Source organism: Globicephala melas, chromosome 14, assembly GCF_963455315.2.
Source record: "Globicephala melas chromosome 14, mGloMel1.2, whole genome shotgun sequence".
NCBI lineage: Eukaryota > Metazoa > Chordata > Mammalia > Artiodactyla > Delphinidae > Globicephala > Globicephala melas.
Window position 1 is genome coordinate 16,520,515 of NC_083327.1, and position 21,953 is coordinate 16,542,467.

The window sequence follows — 21,953 nt, forward strand, 5'->3', positions numbered from 1 at the left end:
TGGAGAGAAAAGTGCTGTGTGGAGAGTGAGCTACCTGATAGGAGCCTGTGAGATGTGTGGCCCATAGCAACACCATGGAGGTAAAGGGCAGAAAAAAAAAAAAGCTTTATCTTTCCTCCCGTCAATATGCCAGTATTCTGCTAGTGTTCCAAACTGGCTAATGTAACCAGAAGCCAGAGGTTGCCTGACCCTGGCTGGTAAATAAGCTGACTGGTAAAGTCCTAGAGTTCAACTCCACAAGACATAGTAGAGGGGAGAAGAACAGAGAATGGATCTGAGGTGCAAACAGAATATATCCAGCACAGTCCACTCCTTTGCTTCTTCAGCATCTATTCTTGTCCTTTATTTAGGCAACAAATTTATGTCTGCAACATAGTAAACAGAGTCCTGTAAGCTACCGTTTCATAAGAGGTTGATGTCAATTCAGTCATACTCTTCTCATGAATACAATGGAACTTTCATATGTTAGATGATAAGACATGTCTCAAATTTAAAGGACTGAAACAGTAAAAAATAAGTATTCCAAATTTAACAAAATTAAATTAGAAATCAACAACGAAAGGATATTGGGGGAAATTCACAAATATTTTGAAATTAATATACTTTTTTAGATAATCCATGGTTCAAAGAAGAAATCAAGAGGAAATTAGAAAGTATTTTGAACTGAATGAAAATGAAAACACAACATATACAAATTTATGTAATGCAACTAAAGCAGTGCTTACCAGCAAATGTACAGCTTTAAATGCCTATGTTTTGGAAAGAAGAAAGACCTTAAATCAATAATCTAAGCTTAAACAGCTAGAAAAAGAACAGCAAATTAAAGCTAAAGCAAGCAGGAAAAAAGGAAATAATAGGGCTTCCCTGATGGCGCAGTGGTTGAGAGTCCGCCTGCCGATGCAGGGGACGTGGGTTCGTGCCTCAATCCGGGAGGATCTCACATGCCGCGGAGTGGCTGGGCCCGTGAGCCATGGCCGCTGAGCCTGCGTGTCCGGAGCCTGTGCTCCACAACAGGAGAGGCCACAACAGTGAGAGGCCCTCGTACCGCAAAAAAAAAAAAAAAAAGGAAATAATAAAGATCAGGGTTGAAACAAGGGAGATGCAGGCAAACTAGGGAAAGATCAGAAGGATCCACAACGTTGGTTCTTTGAACAGAATAAAATTGATATGATCAAAGAAAAAAAGAGAAATGGACTACCAAAATCAAGAAGGAAAGGGGGGACCTCACCACCAACTCTGCACGAATTAAAAGGATTAGAAGTAAATGCTATGAACAACTTTATGCCAACAAACGAGACAATTTAGAAGAACTGGAAAAATTCCTAGACACACAAATTACTGAAACTGACTCAAGAAGACAGAAAATCTCAATAGACTTACATATAACATGTAAAGAGAAAGAAACTGAATTAATAATTTAAAACCGTTCCACAAAGAAAAGTCCATAACCAGATGGCTTCACTGGTTCATTCTATCAAATATTTAAATAATACCAATCATTTATCAACATCCAGAACACAGAGGAAAAGGGACTACTTCTTAAATCACTCCATAAGGCCATTATTAAACTAATTCTAAAGCTAGAAAAAGAGAGCAAAAGAAAAACCACAGACCAATATCATGAATTATAGAAACAGAAATCCTCCATGAAATACCAGCGAATCAAATCCAGCACCTCTTTCCAAGAGGCTGTTAATGGTCCATAGCTTGACTTACTGGTAAATCACTGAAGTAAACCTTTTTGTCTTGTGTTACGGTTCAAGATTTTGAAGATTTAAACACAAGAAAGAAAAAAGTGCCTAGCCTATGCCTTCAAACTATAAGTAAAAGTAAAAGACAAACAGAAAAACAAAAATAATGGCAGAATTTGACAAGTTCCCTAAAAGATATAAAGTGTTGAGAGGAAATGGGAACATAATTGATCCATGTATACTAATACTTTATTTTGGTTTACTTCTGAGGAGGTATGAGAAGGAAAAAACAAAGTTTATAAGGAAAATAAAATTGGGGCTGCCTTTATCATGGATGGGTAGAATTTCAATAGGTGAAGAGAAAGAAAGATTTAGGTAGAGATCTACATGAGCAAAGCTTGAAGCCTATTTGGGAGACACATCAGGTCAGGTTTGGCTCCACCACTATGTGTATAGATTAAAAAAAAAGAAAAACAAAAAAGAAATCACTGGAAGCCCAAGCTGAGGAAATACGAACTTAAAGTGTAGAGGGAGTAACTTAAGTTTTCAGAGCAGGAAGATATGCTTTGGGGGTATTAGTTTGAGAGTTGAAGAATTTAATGTCTTGGACCAGGAAACAGAGAATGGGGTGGCAGTTAAGGGACTCAGCAATTAAGGGACTTAAGCAGTTAAGTGGACCACTTTCTCGACCTTTCAGGAGTTGGTGAGGTCAAAACTATTTTCATAACATGTTACCTGCCTTTTGCAATCTCAGTCTTTCAAGTTTCCAGACACTATGACATTTGTTTTCACAACAGACTAAATGTGGAAACAGATATGAGAATGTAGGAGTCCTCTATTAAACCAGACAGTAAAGGCCTAAACCTGAAATACTGAGTTACATATTTTCATATATATAAAAATATAAAACAAGCTCACTCTTCTAATTTTGTTTTGTAAAACAGTTACATTTTCATTAAAAATTTTGTTAGTATGTGTTGGCTTATTTTTAAATGAACTAAATTTTAAAGTTTATTCTAATCTGCAGTACATTATATATGATAGATATGTAATGAATATAAACAAAAGCTCTTTGGGGTCCTCAATAATTTTAATCAGTATAAAGGGATCCTGACACCAAAAAGTTTGAGAACTTTCAGAAAAACTTCAGGACCTAAAACAGTAGTAGTAATGTGAATGAAATGAAAAAAATTAGATAAAAGATACTGCAGAGACAGAACTGACAGGAGTTGGACAATAAATGTGGGGACAAAATGGGGAAAGAGACAAAGAAACCAAAAGTTTAACCTTAATGATTTAGGAGAATGACAGACTAAGAGATAAGGAAATAAAAAGATCAGAGAGTTTGGAAAAGGCAAGAATTCAGTTTTGACACAAATAGCCAAGCAGCCAAGTAGAGACATACAAGAAAATGAAATATATATAGGGTCTGAAATATAGTTTGATGGTCATGTGTATAGGAAAGACCAGGTTGTTTTGGCATCTTACACGATTGAACATCACCTCAAGCAAAAAAGATACACATCAACATTACCATGAATATCTTGGATCACTTGTCCCCAGTTCCCTGGTGGGAGGTTGCTGCAGTTTCTTCTGAAAATAGTTCTTAAATTGATAATTCTGGAAGCTTCTGGGTTATATGTATTTTTACTAAGTGCTTTTTAATATTTTCTTAGTCTTGGCTAAATGCTACAGACAATTAGTAATTTCTAAGAGGCAGTCTGGTGTAGTTGTAGGTGGACCAGACTGAAAAGACAGAAGATTTCAATCTCATTAGTCACTTTCTCTGGAGTTCATGCTCTTCAATTTATATAATAAAGCGAATATACAGGGTTAATCTACAAGGTTTCTTCAGATCTAAAATTTTATGAATCAGGACTTCCCTGGTGGTGCAGTCCTGATTCATAAGAATCTGCCAGCCAACGCAGGGGACATGGGTTCAATCCCTGGTCTGGGAAAATCCCACACTCAGCAGAGCAACTAAGCCTGTGCGCCACAACTACTGAGCCTGCGCTCTAGAGCCCACAAGCCACGACTACTGAGCCCACGTGCCACAACTACTGAAGCCTGTGCTCCATAACAAGAGAAGCCACCTCAATAAGAAGCCCGTGCACCACAATGAACAGGAGCCCCTGCTTGCCACAACTAGAGAAAGCCGGCGCACAGCAACGAAGACCCAACGCAGCCAAAAAAATAAAGTTTTATGAATCAGCTATCAACCCCCTTGTCATGAACTAAAAAATACAACCCAGCCTCCAAAAGAGTATAGAACCAACCAAGATATTAACTAGCAATACCTTTTTCAACTGACTATCTGTTGTTGTTCCTCTATAAAGACTGTCTACAATTTATTTTAAAAGCCACCTGTTTAGACTTTACGAGAAGTCCTGAATCCTAGTATTTTGTCAACAAATACGACTTTACCTGACTGGTCTTGATTTTGCAAATGTTACGCATATTCTGCTCTGACACCTCTACCCCCAATCCCAATTCCCCATCCAATCAACACCTTTCTAGGCTAAGGAGTTCTATGCAATCTTAAAAACCTCTTCATCCCACTGATCCCTTAAATTGCCCATTTCTAGAGTCTTAAGACTTTCTTAAAGTCATGAGATTAAAGATGAGTTAATTATTGTAGGCAGAATAATGTTAAGGAAAAAACCCATCACTTTCCTGGGCTTTTTGGTCACAGTGTATCAGGTTGCTATCTTCACGTAGTTTATAGCAGTGCTTACCACCTTTCATTTTACTAGCAAAAGAACTTTTTTCTCCCAAACGAATACCCCACTATATAAAACAGGTCGTAAAGTGCAATTGCTCTGAATGAGGTTTGTGAAGACCTAAAACCCCAGAGACTGGTCAACCCTGGCCCCTCCTTCACATCCCACTCACCAAAGGCCCTTAGGGTGCTTCCCAGGCAGCATGGAGTACACGAAAATCATCACTTCATGGCATCTTTAAAGATGCCAAGAAGTATGGAAGAATCAAAGGTTCAAATGAAATAAATCAGTTACTTCAGAAAATCTCTTTACAGCAACATCCATAAAACATTATAAAATACATTGCTTCTCAATTTACTCAAACATACAGGTGCACTTTAGGAAAACTGCCCTTTTTTAAGTAGTTAAGGAATGGATACAGCATCAACTTCAACAAATACTGGCTACAATATATGATATTAGGAATCATTATTAATTCCTCCTATAATAGATGTCAATATAGTATAAGATATCAAACACACAGTAACAGTGACATGGATCAAGATTATTTTTTATTGCACATTTGCTTACAAGTTTGCTGCTCTGGGTGGAGCTAAAGCTCAAGTGTTGAGTTAATTTCAGCCATATTTTCATCAACCTAATTATAGCAGTGATTTGCCTGTATGTTCCCCTTGGCTTATTATTTCTCAGAAACATTAACTTTCCCAATTTGTCTAGGTGCTGAAGCACAGATTTAACTTTTTTTTTTTAATTTAACCACTCAAAAACAACCCAAACAGCATACTGTAAAGAAAACAATGTTTATGTCTATTCATATAATCCAGGCTCAGAGAATTTCTGATTATGTAACATTGTAAAGGTAACTGTAAACCAACCTTCTTCCAAACTATTCAATTCTTATATGTATAATTAAGCATTTATTTTAGAAAACTGTAACACTTTCAGAAATGGATTCTGTCACAATAAGGCCTCCTCTCCCCATCCAAAAACAATCCCCACAATGACTCCAAATCTTGTAAGAAACTATTATTTTAGACTAAGCTGCTCAGAATAGTATTCTTATTTCCTTTCCACCATACTCCACAGTTCAATGCAAAATGGAGAATGTGCTGTTGAAACCGAAATAAAATGGCATTCAAGCAGCTCAGGCTTTAAAAATCAGGCCAGAACGTTCAAAGCCTGATGAAAAAGACACAAGAATGGAGGCATAACTACTATAGCAAACGCAAAATTTTGGCCATTAATGGATCAAAAGTAATGGCTGACACTCCTACTTAAAAGCTCATCAATGTCACACTAAAAAAAAACATGATATTTGGCAAAAATCTTCTAAATTATTTATCCCAAATTCTCAAATGGAAAGTTATTTTTAATGCATCACTCTTAAATTTTACACTTCAATCACTCATGTTTTCCTTTTAAGACTATTCAGAAAAATAGTTCTATTTAAATAAGTTTTTCCTCTCACACATTTTTACACAAAAGGTTACTAAAATCACAATTCTGAGGGATTTCATTTTAATCATACAAACAGTATATGCTTAAAGTTCAGTAAAGAAATTAAATCCTTTCTTATTCTATCTAGAATGATCTGTTACCAAACTTGTAAGAACTCTTTTCCCATAGCATTTATTTATAACAGTCACAACTTATGAAAATCGTATCTCAACTCCATGGTGAACTAGCATCCATGCTTATTCCACATAGGTACTGCCAGTGGTCCCTGCGGTGTCCTTTCAACAATGACAAACTCATCAGGGTTGCCAAATGCTTCATAGAAAACCAATAAATCTTGTATCGCACGCTCCTCAATCTGAAAGGAGGAAGGAAAAAAGAGAAGTTGCTTTACTCCTTCAATTATAAACCGAGCAGGATCCTATTAGCTTTCCAATTTCCTTTTGTGGAACTACCACTTTCTGTGCATACAAAACAGTGGAATAGGTATCCTGTTATCCCCTTCGAAAGGAGAAGGGTTGAGGCCTGAGTTAGAATAATCAGATACCCACCTTCCCTTGATTTTAATCTAGAGCAAGGAAAAAGAAACTGAAGATGGCTGTTGGAATCCATTCATTCCAATTGCTCATCCTGTGAGATACTTTCTGTTGTTGTATAAGTCTAGTTCTTTAAGCTCTTTAGGACAACTGTGAGTCTTGTGTGTTTCCTAAGCCTGGCTATCTGGTTTTCAGCTAAGTCTGTGGAATCTCAGTGTCTCTCAAGAAAGTTCTCTTCTCCTTAAGTTAGCCTGACTTGGTGTCTGTGGCTTACAACCTAAGAACTCTTACTGATACAGAATCCAGGTGTAGAGCTAGATAATGCCAAGTTCTCTACTGGTCACTTTCAAAAACAGTCCAAAGCATCACCAGTGCTAAAAATATTAGCTTTAGCACAATTTATTAGTTGTAAATTAATTATCCTGAATACCTTCAATTAATACTTGCTGAATGCTTCAGTTTTGTTTTACATTGCACTCACATTTTAATGTGATAAATACATGCACCTCTGCAAAGCAAACAAAGAGAATTTTCTTAAGACCTAAGAATGAAATGTAGTATAGTTCTTACCCTAAATTAAACCCAAATAAGCATGTTATTTACCTGAATCAAAGCCAAGGGTTTTTCTCGACTTCTGATAAGAGCTGCTTCCTGCTGTATCTCTTCTTCTACAATAGATGCAAAAGTGACTGGCGCTAGCACGGAAGGAGCAGGCAGTGAAGAACACAGCCAGGGACTGAAAGAACAGGAATTATGAGTTTTCATTCATCTTGCCAAATTTTGCACACAAAATCTCCTCTGAAATACTCTTTAACAGTGTTACGTTTTTTCCTTGTGACCTATAATATAAGGGGACCTGGAAGCTTTTGCATTCAACTTACAGAATGACAAAGTGACAAACAGAAACAAGGAGAACTAATATTTTCTTTGGATTGGTGCTGTAGAGAAAACTTTGGAAACACCAAAAACTGGAATGGAGCTAAGCTATATAAGTAAACAGAAAGGTAACTCAAACTGTGGAGCAGAAAGTATTCAGATAAGACATTCTACTATTCCCAATTTCTTAATATTCTCTCTCAGTGCTAAAAAGCAGTCTAGCTTTGAGGTCCCAAAGCTAATCAATTAACCTTACTTGGGACTATCTAGAAGTGGTACCCCTATGGTTACCTATCTAGAAGTGGTACACCTATGGTTGCCTTCTGGTCCTGGGGAACCATGAGTAGAACATCTGCAAAACAAAAACTGAAGATTAAAGCTTCTAGTACCATTAGTAAAATTGCTTATTAATAGAAATACAGAGGAGGAATTGCAAGGCCCTGACTCAGAAGACAAATTAATATATGCAATCAGACTTACCTGTGAAATTGTAAGTAAAGAACAACAAAAAAATCTGTAGGTAGTTATAAAATATTGTGTATAAAATACCATGGGGAAAGATCTTGCAAGAAATGGTCTGTTTTTCAGAAATAGAGACACAGATGTAGAAAACAGACTTACGGTTACCAAGGGGGAAACGGGGTGGCAGAGGAATAAATTGGGAGACTGGGATTGACATGTACACACTACTATATAGAAAACAGATAATTAATAAGGACCTACTGTATAGCACAGGGAACTCTACTCAGTACTCTGTAATGGCCTATATGGGAAAAGAATCTAAGAAAGAGTAGATATATGTATAACTGATTCACTTTGCTGTACACCTGAAACTAACACAACACTGTAAATCAACTATATTCCCCCCCAAAAAAATATGGTCTATTTTTTCTAATAATATTCATATAGCCAATTTACTGTAATCAAACATATGTTAGGAAATACAGACAACTTTGTGAAGAATGTTTTATATTGGTAACATTTATGAATAAGAGTGACAAATTAGCACTGAGCTTCAAAATATACAGAAACAAGATAATTAGCAGCCAAATTTTGTGACTATAATATATAGTCTAAATTTTGTAAGCAAGAAAAATACAGGGCTTCCCTGGTGGCGCAGTGGTTGAGAGTCCGCCTGCCGATGCAGGGGACACGGGTTCGTGCCCCGGTCCGGGAAGATCCCACATGCTGCGGAGCGGCTGGGCCCGTGAGCCATGGCCACTGAGCCTGCGCGTCCGGAGCCTGTGCTCCGCAACGGGAGAGGCCACGGCAGTGAGAGACCCGCGTACCGCAAAAAAAAAAAAAGAAAAAAGAAAAATACAGTAAATACTCTGACACTCTAAGGATTATAGATAGGACAGAAAATTATTTTATTGAAGTATAGTTGATTTTCCTTTTTTTAAAATATTCTTTTCCATTATGGTTTATCATAGGACATTGAATATAGTTCCCTGGGCTATACTGTAGGAGCTTGTTGTTTATCCATTCCATATTACAATAGCTTACATCTGCTAAACCCAACCTCCCACTCCATCCTTTCCCCAACCCCCTCCCCCTTGGCAACCACCAGTCTGTTCTCTATGTCAGTGTCATAGATTTGTGTCATAATTTAGAGTCCACATATAAGTGACATCATATGGTATTTGTCTTTCGGGCTTACTTCACTTGGTATGATAATCTCTAGGTCCATCCATGTTGTTGTAAATGGCATTATTTCATTCTTTTTTATGGCTAATTGTCCATTGTTTATATATTCCACATCTTTATCCATTCATCTGTCAGTGGACATTTAGGTTGCTGGCCATTGTGAACAGTAGTACTGCTATGAAACTAGGGGGTGCATGTATCTTTCTGAATTATAGTTTTGTCTGGATATATGCCCAGGAGTGGGATTGCTGGATCATATGTAATTCTATTTTTAGTTTTCTGAGGAATGTCCATACTGTTTTCCACAGTGGCTGCACCAGTTTACATTCCTACCCATAGTGTAGTAGGGTCCCTTTTTTTCCCCACATCCTCTCCAGCATTTATCTGTAGACCTTTTAATGATGGCCATTCTGACTGGTGTAGGGTGGTACCTCATTGTAGTTTTGATTTGCATTTCCCTAATAATTAGTGATGTTGAGCATCTTTTCATGTACCGATTGGCCATCTGTATGTCTTTTTTGGAGAAATGTCTATTTAGGTCTTCTGCCCATTTTTGGATAGGTCGTTTTGTTGTTGAGTTGTATGAGCTGTTTGTATACTTTGGAAATTAAGCCCTGTCAGTCTCATAGTTTGCAAATATTTTTTCCCACTCTGTGGGCTGTCTTTTTTTTTTTTTTTAATGGTTTCCTGTGCTATGCAAAAGCTTGTAAGTTTGATTAGGTCCCATTTGTTTATTTTTGTTTTTATTTCTATTGCCTTGGGAGACTGACCTAAGGAAACACTGGTACAATTTATGTCAGAGAATGTTTTGCCTATGTTCTCTTCTAGGAGGTTTTATTGTCATGTCTTATATTTAAGTCTTTAAACCATTTTGAGTTTATTTTTGTATATGGTGAGAGGGTGTGTTCTAACTTCATGAGTTACATGTGGCTGATAGGACAGAAACTTAAGACACAATCTGCCTTCTAAGAACTCACGAACTAGATCAGGAAACAATAAAATGACATAACACAACAGAAAAGAATTTAAGAAAACAAACTTAAAGGTCTTCTGACTGACTATAAGGACTATAAAAACCATGGAGAAGACAATAAAAGGGCTATAGAATGAGGGGGGGTAAGAAGCATTCCTGTAAGGAGAAAAATTAACAAAGGAGCTACAGAGCATGACCTAAATGTGGAATTCTATGCTTAGAAAGATACCTAGAAATTACCTAGATTAATCCAGTGCCCTCTTTTCAGCAATAAGCAAATTTAGGTCTAGCTGGGTTTTAACAACAGAAAGTCAAAGGGCAAGTGAACAAGCAGGGCCTAAAATACTGACTTCCTGATTCATTTATGCACATTTATTGGGTTTGTTTCAGCACTATGGTACTGAAAATCAGGCTGATTGAAACTCAGTCCCCTCCACTAAAAAAACTCCAGTAAAAGCGATTTTAAAAGGTATTTAACAGTAAAAGCGATTTTAAAAGGTATTTAAGAATGACAAAGCAATGTGAGAGTATATAATTAATATTTATACCAATATGTACCAAGTACTATGGATTCACAGGAGAAATTAACAATATGGAGGAGGGTATAAACTGTTGGCTTCACTGAGGAAATGACATTAAAGCTGAGAGGAGTGGCATTGAGATACGGTTTTGGTCATACAAATACATGGAACAGTAAAAGATTTTGTTGGCTTAAGTAAAGGTAGGTTGTTCTCTTCAATAAACTGAATGATTGGATTAAGAGATTAGGAGGGAAATAAGTTAAAATGAAATGATGTGAGTGGGCAAATTCACTGAGAGTATTTTCATTTACATTATCTCATTTAATCTTTCTAATACTCCATGAAGAAAGCATGCATTATTTCCGTTATACTGATTAGGAAACTAATACTCAAAGAATATTCGACAATTTGCCTGACTCGCAAATTGGGGAAATGGTAAGGACAGAACTCAAATCCAGGCCTTTTTCACTCAGAATACAGTGTATTTTCTATACACTGTAGTGTAGAATACAGTCCATTAAAAATGTCTTCTCATTCTTTAAGGACTGGTTCAAATATCACCTTTCCTCTTTTCAAAGCACTTCAGTTACTGTTCTAAAACTTCACACACACACGTCTGTCTTAACTGCTAGACTAGTCTCTCAAGGTACAGGACTCTGTTTCTTTCATCTTTGTATCTCAGTGTCCAGCAAAACACCTGGAACATAGTTGTTTGTAAAAAAAAAAAAGTAATTAGAGAATAAATAACTGAAGCAGAAAGCCAAAGGATTTTAAATATGGGACAGAATAAAAGCAGAGTTTCTCTTAAAAAAATTCTTTATTCTTTCGAATTACTAATAACTTCTTCCTTCCAGATGTGGGTACTGAAATACAAAATGAAATGAAAATGGCTACTTATTAGGTTCTTAGTTTTAATGAAGTTCTATGACTTGAATCCTGCCGGATACCTGACCTATGACATCCAAAAAAAATAAGAGAATCTCCAGGATGAAGTAAAGGACTCCAGCCAGAAGAAAAATGAAGCCAAGGAGATAACTAGAAAGCTGTTGGGATAAACCTGTTAGGAGATGATGAGAATCTAAACTAAAATGACTATAAAATAAATGGGAAAAGTCTATGTTCTATGCAAATCCCCTTGGTTAAATTCCTTGAAAGGTCCTTCAGTCAGTCAGGGCTGGAGATTAGAGGCCTTCTAGGACAATAAATTATAGCATAACAGATAATGATAAACTGGTGCTCAAAAATCATCCTGGTGTCTAGGGATCAGCTAAAGTGTTTTGACACGTTCAAAGAAATGCAAAAATCATGTAGAACCAGTTATTTTTTAATTGTTAAGTAAGAAGCAGCAACTATAAGCCCTATCTTTGAAAATGATGTCACTGGCAAACAGAACTGAATATAAGGACTAAAGTATCTTGTATAGGCCTTGTTAAATCAAAGCCACACAATCAGAGCTTAAGCATAACAGCTTTATCTATGTAACATTCTATAATTCATAAAGTACTTTCACATACGATAGGCATTACTGTTCTCGTTTCAGAAAGGTTCACAGAGGGTTGCTGTAAGCATTAGACTTAAATCTGTTTTCATAAGATGTTAGAATTCTTTCCATTAATGATTTTCCTATGGATAATCTCATTAATTATAAATTTACTTAAACAGCTATAAGTCTGTCAAAATTTCATCTTACAATGAAGCAAAATTGCTAAATAAAACAGAGCTATGACTAAACAAATATAAAAACAGTATAAGCTTTCCAACAATAAATAACAGCATTATTAAGCCTTAGGTATTTGCAACACAAACAGACATCCCAATAGATAATCCATATAAAATTTAGCCTTCTGAAAATAAAACCATCATAAAAGGGCTGGCTAAAATCTTTCAAAGATTTTTGTTCAAACTGAAGAATATTAATCTTGCCAAATTTAGACTTCTAGAGAAAAACTAAATTACTTTTTGCTCCCATAGTTGACTATTTTTAAAAAGAATTTTGTATTATCCCACTTACAAAGATTTTATATTAAAATTAGAGTGATATAATGATTTTGTCTCACATATAGTTTTTCTTACTAATTAGAAACACAAGATCACATTTTCTGCCTAGAATTACATAAGGAGGTATTTAAGTGAAAGGAAAATGAAAGAAAACACATTAAAATGAAAAAGAATACAGAAGTAACGATAAACAGAAACTGCATTATCCTTCTTTTCACATCAATAAGTAACAACACTGCCATTCTTCTAGTTCCCTAGCCTTGGGGGGAAAAAATATCACATTTCCTACAATTAAAACAAGAATTTATTATTTGTGGAATTTCCTAGGATGAGCCCTCCATCCCTGCCACCCTGATTCCCTAAAGAATCATAAGCATTCTTGTCTTCTTGCTTTAATTCCCACCATTTCCTGTTTATACTGCCCTTTCTCCTCTCTTCTTTTAAAAATCCCATCCTATGTTCAAAAGCTAGTAGCAATGAAATAGTTCGATATTTTTCTAACACTATTCATATGGCCATAAATATAACAATCAAATATTTGCGACTGAATAGGAAAAGTGTTTATGAACGTAATACTCAAGTCTTTCCTCCTCAATGAAGTTTTTCCAGACAACTCTAGCCCACTGTCATTTTTCCTTCTCTGAACCACTCATACAGCAGCACTTAGTCATATATTGCTTTGGGACTTCTCTAACACTGTTATATTATACTGCAATTTTATTCTTGCTCTGTCAGTTAAATTCCGTGTGTGCATAGACTTACCAACTTGATTTCAAACACATTTAAGGATGCGCCTGTGTATTATACTTTTATATATACCCAAGAGGCCAGTAGAATACTGTACGTATATCTAGTGTCCCATAATTTGCTGAGTTAATATTTTACTTTATCTGTTACGTTTTATTATTTCCTTTAAAAAAAGCTCTCCTATGATAACATATTTTCTATGATAAAATTAAAAATGAAACCCAAGCTGTTTTCTTTCTCAGTGATCAGATGATAACAAACAGCTATTTAAAACATTAACTTCCACTTGCCAAACACCCAATCTATGGAGAGCATGATATATCAGAGAGCATGATACTATCACACACTCCTTTAACTAAAATTTGCAAAGCAGTCTAACAGCACATACCAGTTTTCACAATTAAGAGCCTGATGTTATAGCACACCCTAGCGATCAACTATGAAACCACATATCCTTAAAATTTTTAAAGTTCCACGACAAATAAAAATATCCAAAGAAAATAAATTTTAAAAAATACATTCAATATTTAAAATGTAAAAATATTACAAAAACAATCGTAACATTCATACCTTAACATTTATACATCTAAGGCATACAACATAACTCATTACATTAGAAGTAAACGGTACTTGAAACAGCTAAAATTTTGTTTCATTTATTCTTCTCATTCACCAGATGCTCACTGAGCACATGCTAGGAAACATTCTAATCAGTGATGAGCAAAGATCAATCTTCCTCGCTCTCACTGAACATACAGCTAAAAATAGAGACATTAAAATACTTGTATTTGAAAACATTAAACAAAGAATCACACCAATAGTAAGTTTACAGTAATTCCGCCCTTATCCACAGGAATACATTCCAAGTCTAGTGGATGCCTGAAACTGCGGATAGTACTGAACCCTATACGTACCATGTTTTTCCTATACATACATACCTATGATAAAGTTTCATTTATAAGTTTCATTTATAAATTAGGCACAGTAAGAAAGTTACAACAATAATAGAACAAATATAACATATTGTAATAAAAGTTATATGAATGTGGTCTCTCGCTCTTTCAAAATATCTTGTACAAATATGCCTTTTCCATCTTAACTAGGAACTTACGCACTGTGGCCGTAACTTCTGCATTCTGAGGTATGATAGTAAAACTGGCATGAATTTCTTTTTCCTTCTTCATAATGTCATGGATAGAAGATTCACTTGTATCATAGATCTTAGCAACCTAAGGATACAGTTTTTTTCCTCTCCTTATTAGGTGGAGAACTTTCAATTTTTTCACTTAAAGGAAGCACTTTATGGCTTCTCTTTGGCGTATCCGAATTGTCAACATCACTACTCTTGTGCTTTGGGGCCATTATTAAGTAAAGTACAGGTTACCTGAACAAGCACTGTGATACCCTGACAATCGATCTGATAACGCAGGTGGCTACTAAGTGACTAACGGGCAGGATATGCCGCACAAAGGCATGATTCACGTCCCAGGTAAGATGGAGCAGGACGGCGAGAGATTTCATCACACTACTCAAGACAGCGTACAATTTAAAACTTAAAAATTGTTTATTTCTGGAATTTTCCATTTAATATTTTCAGACTACAGTTGACAACGGGTAACCAGAACCACGGAAAGGAAAACCGCAGATAAGGAGGGACTACTCTAACTGTGCTAAGTGTGATGAGTGAGAAGCGCTACAAAGACATATAACAGGAAACTGACCCAGTAAGAGAATAAGAGAAGTCAGACTTCTTCAAATATGACTGAACAGAGATTGGAGGAGAGTCGACTATTCAAAGGGTAAGTAAGTGGGAAGAAGTAACTGGTATTTGAGAAACTAAGAGAAGGCCAAGGTGGCTAAAATACAGAGATCTTATTTAAAAGATAAAGCTAAAGAGGCTGGCAGGGGCTAGACTATGTGGGCCTTGAAGGCCATATAAGACGCTAGCTTTTATCCTACGAGGTTAAGATTTGCATTAAAAAAAAAAACCACCACCACACACACTAGCTCAACATATTGTAGAGAAGGAAGAAAGGCTATGGCAAGACCAGTTAGGAGGCTTACTCAGATGGCCCAGGTGATCACAGTAGTCTGAATGAGGGTGACGGCAGTGGAGATGAGGTTAATACATCGATCTGAGAAATACTTAAGAGATAAAACTGTCATGTCCTGCTGAAAGAATGGAAATTGCTGAAGAAGATGGACATGTCAAAGACTTGCAAATGACATTTACTGAGGAAGAGAAATCAAGAATAGGCTGCTTTTATGTTTTGTCTGTGTTTTTGTTTGATTTTGGTTTTATGATAAGGCTATGAGGAAAACATTAAGTTTGGTTTCGGACATAAAGTTGAAGGTATTTCTGAACATCCAAATAGGATGGCGACATCAAGAAGGCAGATGGAGAATTAAGTGTGAAGCTCAGATAACAGAGGTGGACAGGCAGTTTAACTTTGAGTCTTTAGAGTATAGCTGATAACATAGAAGCTCAGGAATATTAGCATAGAAAGAATATAAGTGAAATGACAAGACGACCTATAAGTGAACTTCAAGTACTACGAGTCATGTAAAAAGTCCATGGTGTTGGCAATATGGAGGTCACTGCTGAACTTATTAGCCTGAACTGTTTCAGTTTAGTAATGGGATTGGAAGCCAGAATGGACTGAGAAGGGAGTGGGTGATTGAGAAGTGAGCGGGTGCTGACAGCTCTTTTGAGAAATCTGGCTGTGAAGGAAACAGGAAATTGGTAACAATAGGACAATTGCTAGAAAACGTGTGGGGGATAAGTGGGGGATCGATTACCCCACCCATTCCACGTGTGAGAGACCTGTGCATGTTCAAAACCAGACCTGGGGAAAAAATCTACTTAAATAGTTGAAGCCTTCAGAAGTGGAAAGGGGTTAAGATACAAGGTACAGGTATAAATCCTAGCCTTAGATGGGAAGGATAACTCTTCTACTGTAAAACAAGAAAGGAAGATAAGATGAATACAAATAGAGGCAGATTTGTGTGTCTTGAAGTAGGAAAAATAAAGAAGTTATGTCTTTCTATTTAAAAGCATGGTCTACAGGACAACACTCATCATATAACTTAACATTTTTTCTTCTATCAGAAGACTATTCATTTTTTTTAATATAATAGATGTAGGGTCATTACAGAGGATGATAAATAACCAATTAAAATGTTTTTCTAATTAAAATTTTGAATAGAAAAACCTCATGAGATGTGTATACATATGTAATGCTACATTTAATGAAGTAAATATATATAAAATATATATGGATAAGTGTGTGTATGTATACAAGGAGCACTCGAATGTAGTTTGGACATGGAATGCCAAGGAGCTGATTTGTTCTCATTTATAATGACTTATTAAGAAAATCCTAATTGAAATAAATACTAGACAAAATTAGAAACAGATTGAACATTGAGGCTGATAAACTTGCTCTTCATAATGCCTTGTACTCTTTTAATTAATCATTTCTGTAATAAGGTTGCTCTTCTCTTTTGGACTAAGTTCTACATGAGCAGGGGCTATGTTACAGTTCACCACTGTAACTCTAGTACCTAGTGTAATGTCTGATACAGAACAGCTAATAAATATTTGTCAACATTAAGACAGCGTCTTACATTGCATCCAATTTGTATTTATGAGCCTATCAAAAGAGCCTTAATATCCTAAGTAAACATTATGTAAAAAGGTTTATCTATCTGTTTTGTGTGTTAGGGTTCCATTTAAGATTTTTATTTTAAAATAGCATTACACTGCTAAAAAGCATTACACTGCTCAAAAGTATTTGAAAAGTTAGGAAGATAGACCAGATGACTTCTTCAGGTCCTTTGTAATCTCTCTCTGATTTTCTGTACTGTAAGTATGTGGCTCAAGAACTTTGTCTGTAAATGTACATAGGAAAGCCAGTCACAAAATCAAAAATAGAACTATGTTTAAACAGTTCATCTAAACCAGCAGTCCAAGGTTCTTGGAAGATTCCGACAGTTCCTCAGGAGCTGCTTACAGGACAGGTAGGTAAGGTGAGGTTAAATTAGTTTGATTCCCAGACCCCTCTCCTCACTTCAATCAGAGAAGTTTATATTACCTGTTTGATAAAATAATTGGACATGAGATTTGATTTTTAAAAAGCGTTTAGGGAGGAAAAAAAGAGGTTTGACAGTGAAAAATTATTATGAAAAAATTATTAATCTGGTCACAACTAACATTTTTAATCATTTTGTAATTAAACAAACACTCCCTGAAACACTCTAGGGAGTATATTATTTGGGAGATGTCATATTAGCAGAAGTAGGAAAAAAAACCCTCCATTTAGTTAACCAACTTGAAACATACGCCAATGTTGGAAGAAAAAACTATCTGATGCCCCAAGAATGTTTGGTTCCTTTTTGAATAATAATTAAGAGAATTTACGGATCATGGTGAAACTGTGTTTAGATTTTCATGGTTCATGTAGGCATTTATAATATGAAACATCTTTGTTGAAGTCCAATGTATTTTAAAATTAGTATCAAAAATAGCGAGAGAAAAAGCTGGAAATGCCCAAGTCACTCAACAGATGCAAATAAACAGGTGGGTTCATAGCCAAACAAAGAAATATACTATTCAGCAATAAAATGGAATGAACTACTGATACACATAACAACTTGGATGAATCTCAAAATGTATGCTAAGTAAAAGATTTTTATAAAAGCACATGCTAAATGATTCTATTGATATAAAACTACAGAATATCAGTGCTAGTCTATAATAACAGAAACAGGTTAGTAGCTGCAAGGAGACAGGACAGAGAAGGAAGGACTACAGAGGGGCATGAAGAAACTTCTGAGAATGATGGATCTATGCACTGACTTCAATAGCTGGTGATGATGGTTGCACGAGGGTATGCGTATGACAGACTTCGTCAAACTGTATACTTTAAATATATACAATTTACTGCAAGCCAATTATACCAAAATTATCTATCTTAAAAAAAATACGTTAATTTTGAATGTAAAAGAATGTATAAAAAATCTACCTTTAAAGATTATTTAAGGATATAGAACCACCACAGCACATTTTAAGGTAGGAAAATGATTATTACCTTACAACTTTTGCAGCCTGGGAACTTTCAATTCCTTTAAAACAAACTTTTTTGACATTGTCTCCTGAGCTTTGGCCAGTAGTAGATTTTTTTTCTTCTAGTAAGAAATCCCGGAATGACTTGGATGAAACTGAATGTAGAGAAGATGCCCTGTGAAAAAACAATAGAGATCATGTAAAAAACACTCATTTTTGCTGGAAGTGAGAAGGGGATATGGAGAGAATATATACCAAAAATTTTACAATGATATAATTACAGTTTTCAATGTGATGTTGGATTCTTGCTGTCAATTGTAGACTAATCAAAACTGTGTGATAAGAAAAAACAATGGAGACCAACACTGGTGATAACCCAGATGGTGAAGTAAAACAGCTATTATAACTATGCCTCAGGTAACAACAAAAAATATGGTCAGAATAATAAGAAAATCTGTATAGACCTATATACCTCTTTAAAAAATTTTATTAATCCCACCAGCTTTTTATTGTAGAAATTAACAAAACAAAAACCTAGATTAGCCAACATTGTTGTAAAAAAGAGATACAAAACTGGAAGAAGATAAAACAAGGTACAGTAATCAAGACAGTGGGGTAGTAAGGATTAACTGATCAATGGAACAGATTAGAGAACCCAGTACTAGACCCTCATGTAGACAGTCATTTTACTTTCAATAACAGAACTGCCAAAGCAACCCGGTGGGAAGAATGTTTTCTATAATATACAAATGGTTTACAGAAGGAAAAAAAACCTTGACCTTTACTTCATACCATACCCCAAAATTATTTCAAGATGAATTACAGAACTAACAAACATAAAAGCTAAATATCCTGGAAGAAAACAGAAGACTATCTTCATAACTCAGTGGTAAGCAAAGGTTTCTTAGGACATAAACAGCAATAACCGTCAAATCAAGAAATGATAAATTAGACTTAATTAAAAACTTCTGTTCATCAGAAGATATCGTTAAGAAAACAGAAAATATTTGTAAAACATACATCTGGCAAAGGACTTCTACCCAGACTCTAAAAAGAAATCCTAAGGACTTCCCTGGTGGTGCAGTGGTTAGGAATCCACCTACCAACACAGGGGACATGGGTTCAAGCCCTGGTCTGGGCAGATCCCACGTGCCTCGGAGCAACTAAGCCCGTGCACCACAACTACTGAGCCTGTGCTCTGGAGCCCGTGAGCCACAACTCTGAGCCTGCTCACCACAACACTGAAGCCCGTGCACACTAGAGCCCGCATGCTGCAACTACTGAGCCCACACACAACAACTACTGAAGCCCGCATGCTCCAGGGAAGGTGTGCTGCAACTACTGAAGCCCACGCACCTAGAGGCCGTGCTCCACAACAACAGAAGCCACCGCAATGCGAAGCCCACGCACCACAACGAAGAGTAGGCCCTGCTCGCCACAACTAGATGAAGACCGAACGCAGCCAAAAAAAAAAAAAAAAACAGGAAATCCTAGAACTAAAAAAAAGACAAATACAGAAGACAAGGCAATTTCAAAAGGCATGCAGAAAGGATCTGAATAGACACTTCACAGAGGAAGAGATGTTAATTGGTCAATAAGCACGTGAAAAAGTGTGCTCATTACTCATGAGGGAAACACAAAACCGCAAGGAGAAACCACTACACGCCCACCCAAACAGGTAAAATTAACTGACAATACCAAATGTTGGCAAGGATGTGAAACAGCCAACAGTCTCATAAATTTTGCTGGGAGGATAAAATGATACAAATGCTGTGGAAAAGATCTGGCAGTTTTTATAAAAAAGTAAACATGCATTTTCTGTAAAATCCAGCAATTCTACTCCCTAGTGTTTACCCAAGAGAAGTTAAAATACATGTCTACAAAAAGGACTAAACAAGAATGGTCAGAGCACCTTTATTCTTAAGAGCCAAAAACTGGAAAGAGTCCAGGTGTCCATCAATCAACAGGAGTAAACACAAGTATATTCATACCTTGGAATACTACTGAGTAATAAAAAGGAATAAACTATTGGTATACACAATCCAAATAAATCTGAAAAACATGCTGAGTGAAAGAAGCCAGACACAAAAGTATATTATGTTTCACTCTAATTACATAAACTTCTAGAACAGGCAAAACTCAACTATAGTCAAAAAAGAAAAACCACAACAATGGTTGACACTGGGGTGAGAGGGGGGCAAAGATAAAAAAAGAATTTTTTGAAGGAAATTTTCTGGGATAATGGTAATGCTCATCAATTTACTAAAAATGTAATATAAACAATGACCAAGTGGGCTTTATTTAATGCAAGGTGTTCTAACAGTGTTCTAACACTCAAAAAAAAAATTAACATAATTCATCACATTAACAGGATAAAGGAGAAAAATTCTACGGAAAAGTTCTATGATCCAGTCAATGGACACATCAAAAAAATTAAATACTTAGGGATACAATTAACAAAACATGGATGGACATGATACATATATTTAAAACTATAAAAGACTGCTGAGAGATTTTAAAGAGAATCTAAAGGATACCATGTTCATTCTTAGGGGACTCAATGACCCAATACTGGTAACCTGTCAATACTCTTCAATTTATCTACAGAGTCAAAGCAACACCCAACAAAATCCCAGTAGGCATTTTTTTTTTTGACAAGCCAAATCTAAGATTTATTTAAACATGGTCAAAACTAAAAATAGAAAAAATAATTTTGAAAAAAACAAAATCAGAGAAATTATACTATCTGATTTCAACACTTATAAAAGCTATCATCAAAAGCACATACATATAGGTCAAACGGAACTGAGTAGAGTCCAGAATTAGACCCCCACACACATCATGGTCAACTGACTTTCAGCAAAAGTGCGAAGTAATAAAATGGAGCAAGAACAATCTTTTCAACAAATTGTGCTGGAACAACTAGATATCTGTATGAGACAAAAACCTTGATCTCTACCTTACCCACGTATAAAAAGAAAAATCACAAAAGCTAAACTTAGGAAACATCTAAATCAAAACAAAAAAATTTTGTAACCTTAGTCAAAGACATAAAAAGCCCTAACTTTCAATGAAAACAAACAAAAAAATGGATGCAATGGGTTTTACCAAAATTAAAAACTTCTGCTCCTACAAAGACAATGTTATTAAGAAATGAAAAACCAAAATACAGACTGGGAGATAATATCCACAAAACTTATCCAAAAACATCCTTATTTTCAGAATACAGACTCTCAGAATTCTAGATTAACAAAATAGCCCCAATAAAAGGCAAAAGATCTGAAAAGACATTTCAGAGATATGAAAATAGCCAATAAGCCCCTGAGAAATACAAAATAAACCACACCTACTAGAAGACCTAAAATTAAAAAGATTAAATATACAAAGTGTTGGAAAGGATGTGGAATAATGGGAACTCTTACATGCTACTAGTAGGAATGTCCAATGGCATGACCATTTTGGAAAACTGTTTGGTACTTTTCCTAGGAAGTCAAACATTCACTTAACATACAAACCAGCAATTCCAATCCTAAGCATTTACTCAAGAGAAATAATATAAGATTTGTACATAAATAACTTTTTTCATAAAAATAAACTCAGTATTTCTCAACAATAAGAAAGGAAGAAATTTACTGATACATGGAACAACATGGATGAAGCTCCTTTATGTTGAATGAAGGAAGCCAGACACAAAAGAGAGCATACTGTACTTAGATGCCATTTA

The 21,953-nt window shown here is 35.7% G+C and overlaps 1 protein-coding gene across 4 annotated transcripts in view; it reads right to left on the bottom strand.

Moving 5' to 3' along the window:
• Positions 1-90: 90 nt before the first annotated feature.
• Positions 91-21,953, bottom strand: part of IBTK (inhibitor of Bruton tyrosine kinase) — a 101,003-nt gene continuing 79,140 nt past the window's right edge. For all 4 annotated transcript variants that reach the window (XM_060283296.1, XM_030859376.2, XM_030859377.2 and 1 more), the window contains exons 26-28: positions 18,255-18,404; positions 7,006-7,138; positions 91-6,224 (exon numbers count right to left, since the gene is read on the bottom strand). In XM_060283296.1, coding sequence (XP_060139279.1) covers positions 6,093-6,224; positions 7,006-7,138; positions 18,255-18,404 — 415 coding nt within the window. In that variant the 3' untranslated portion in view covers positions 91-6,092. The remainder of the gene's footprint in view (positions 6,225-7,005; positions 7,139-18,254; positions 18,405-21,953) is intronic.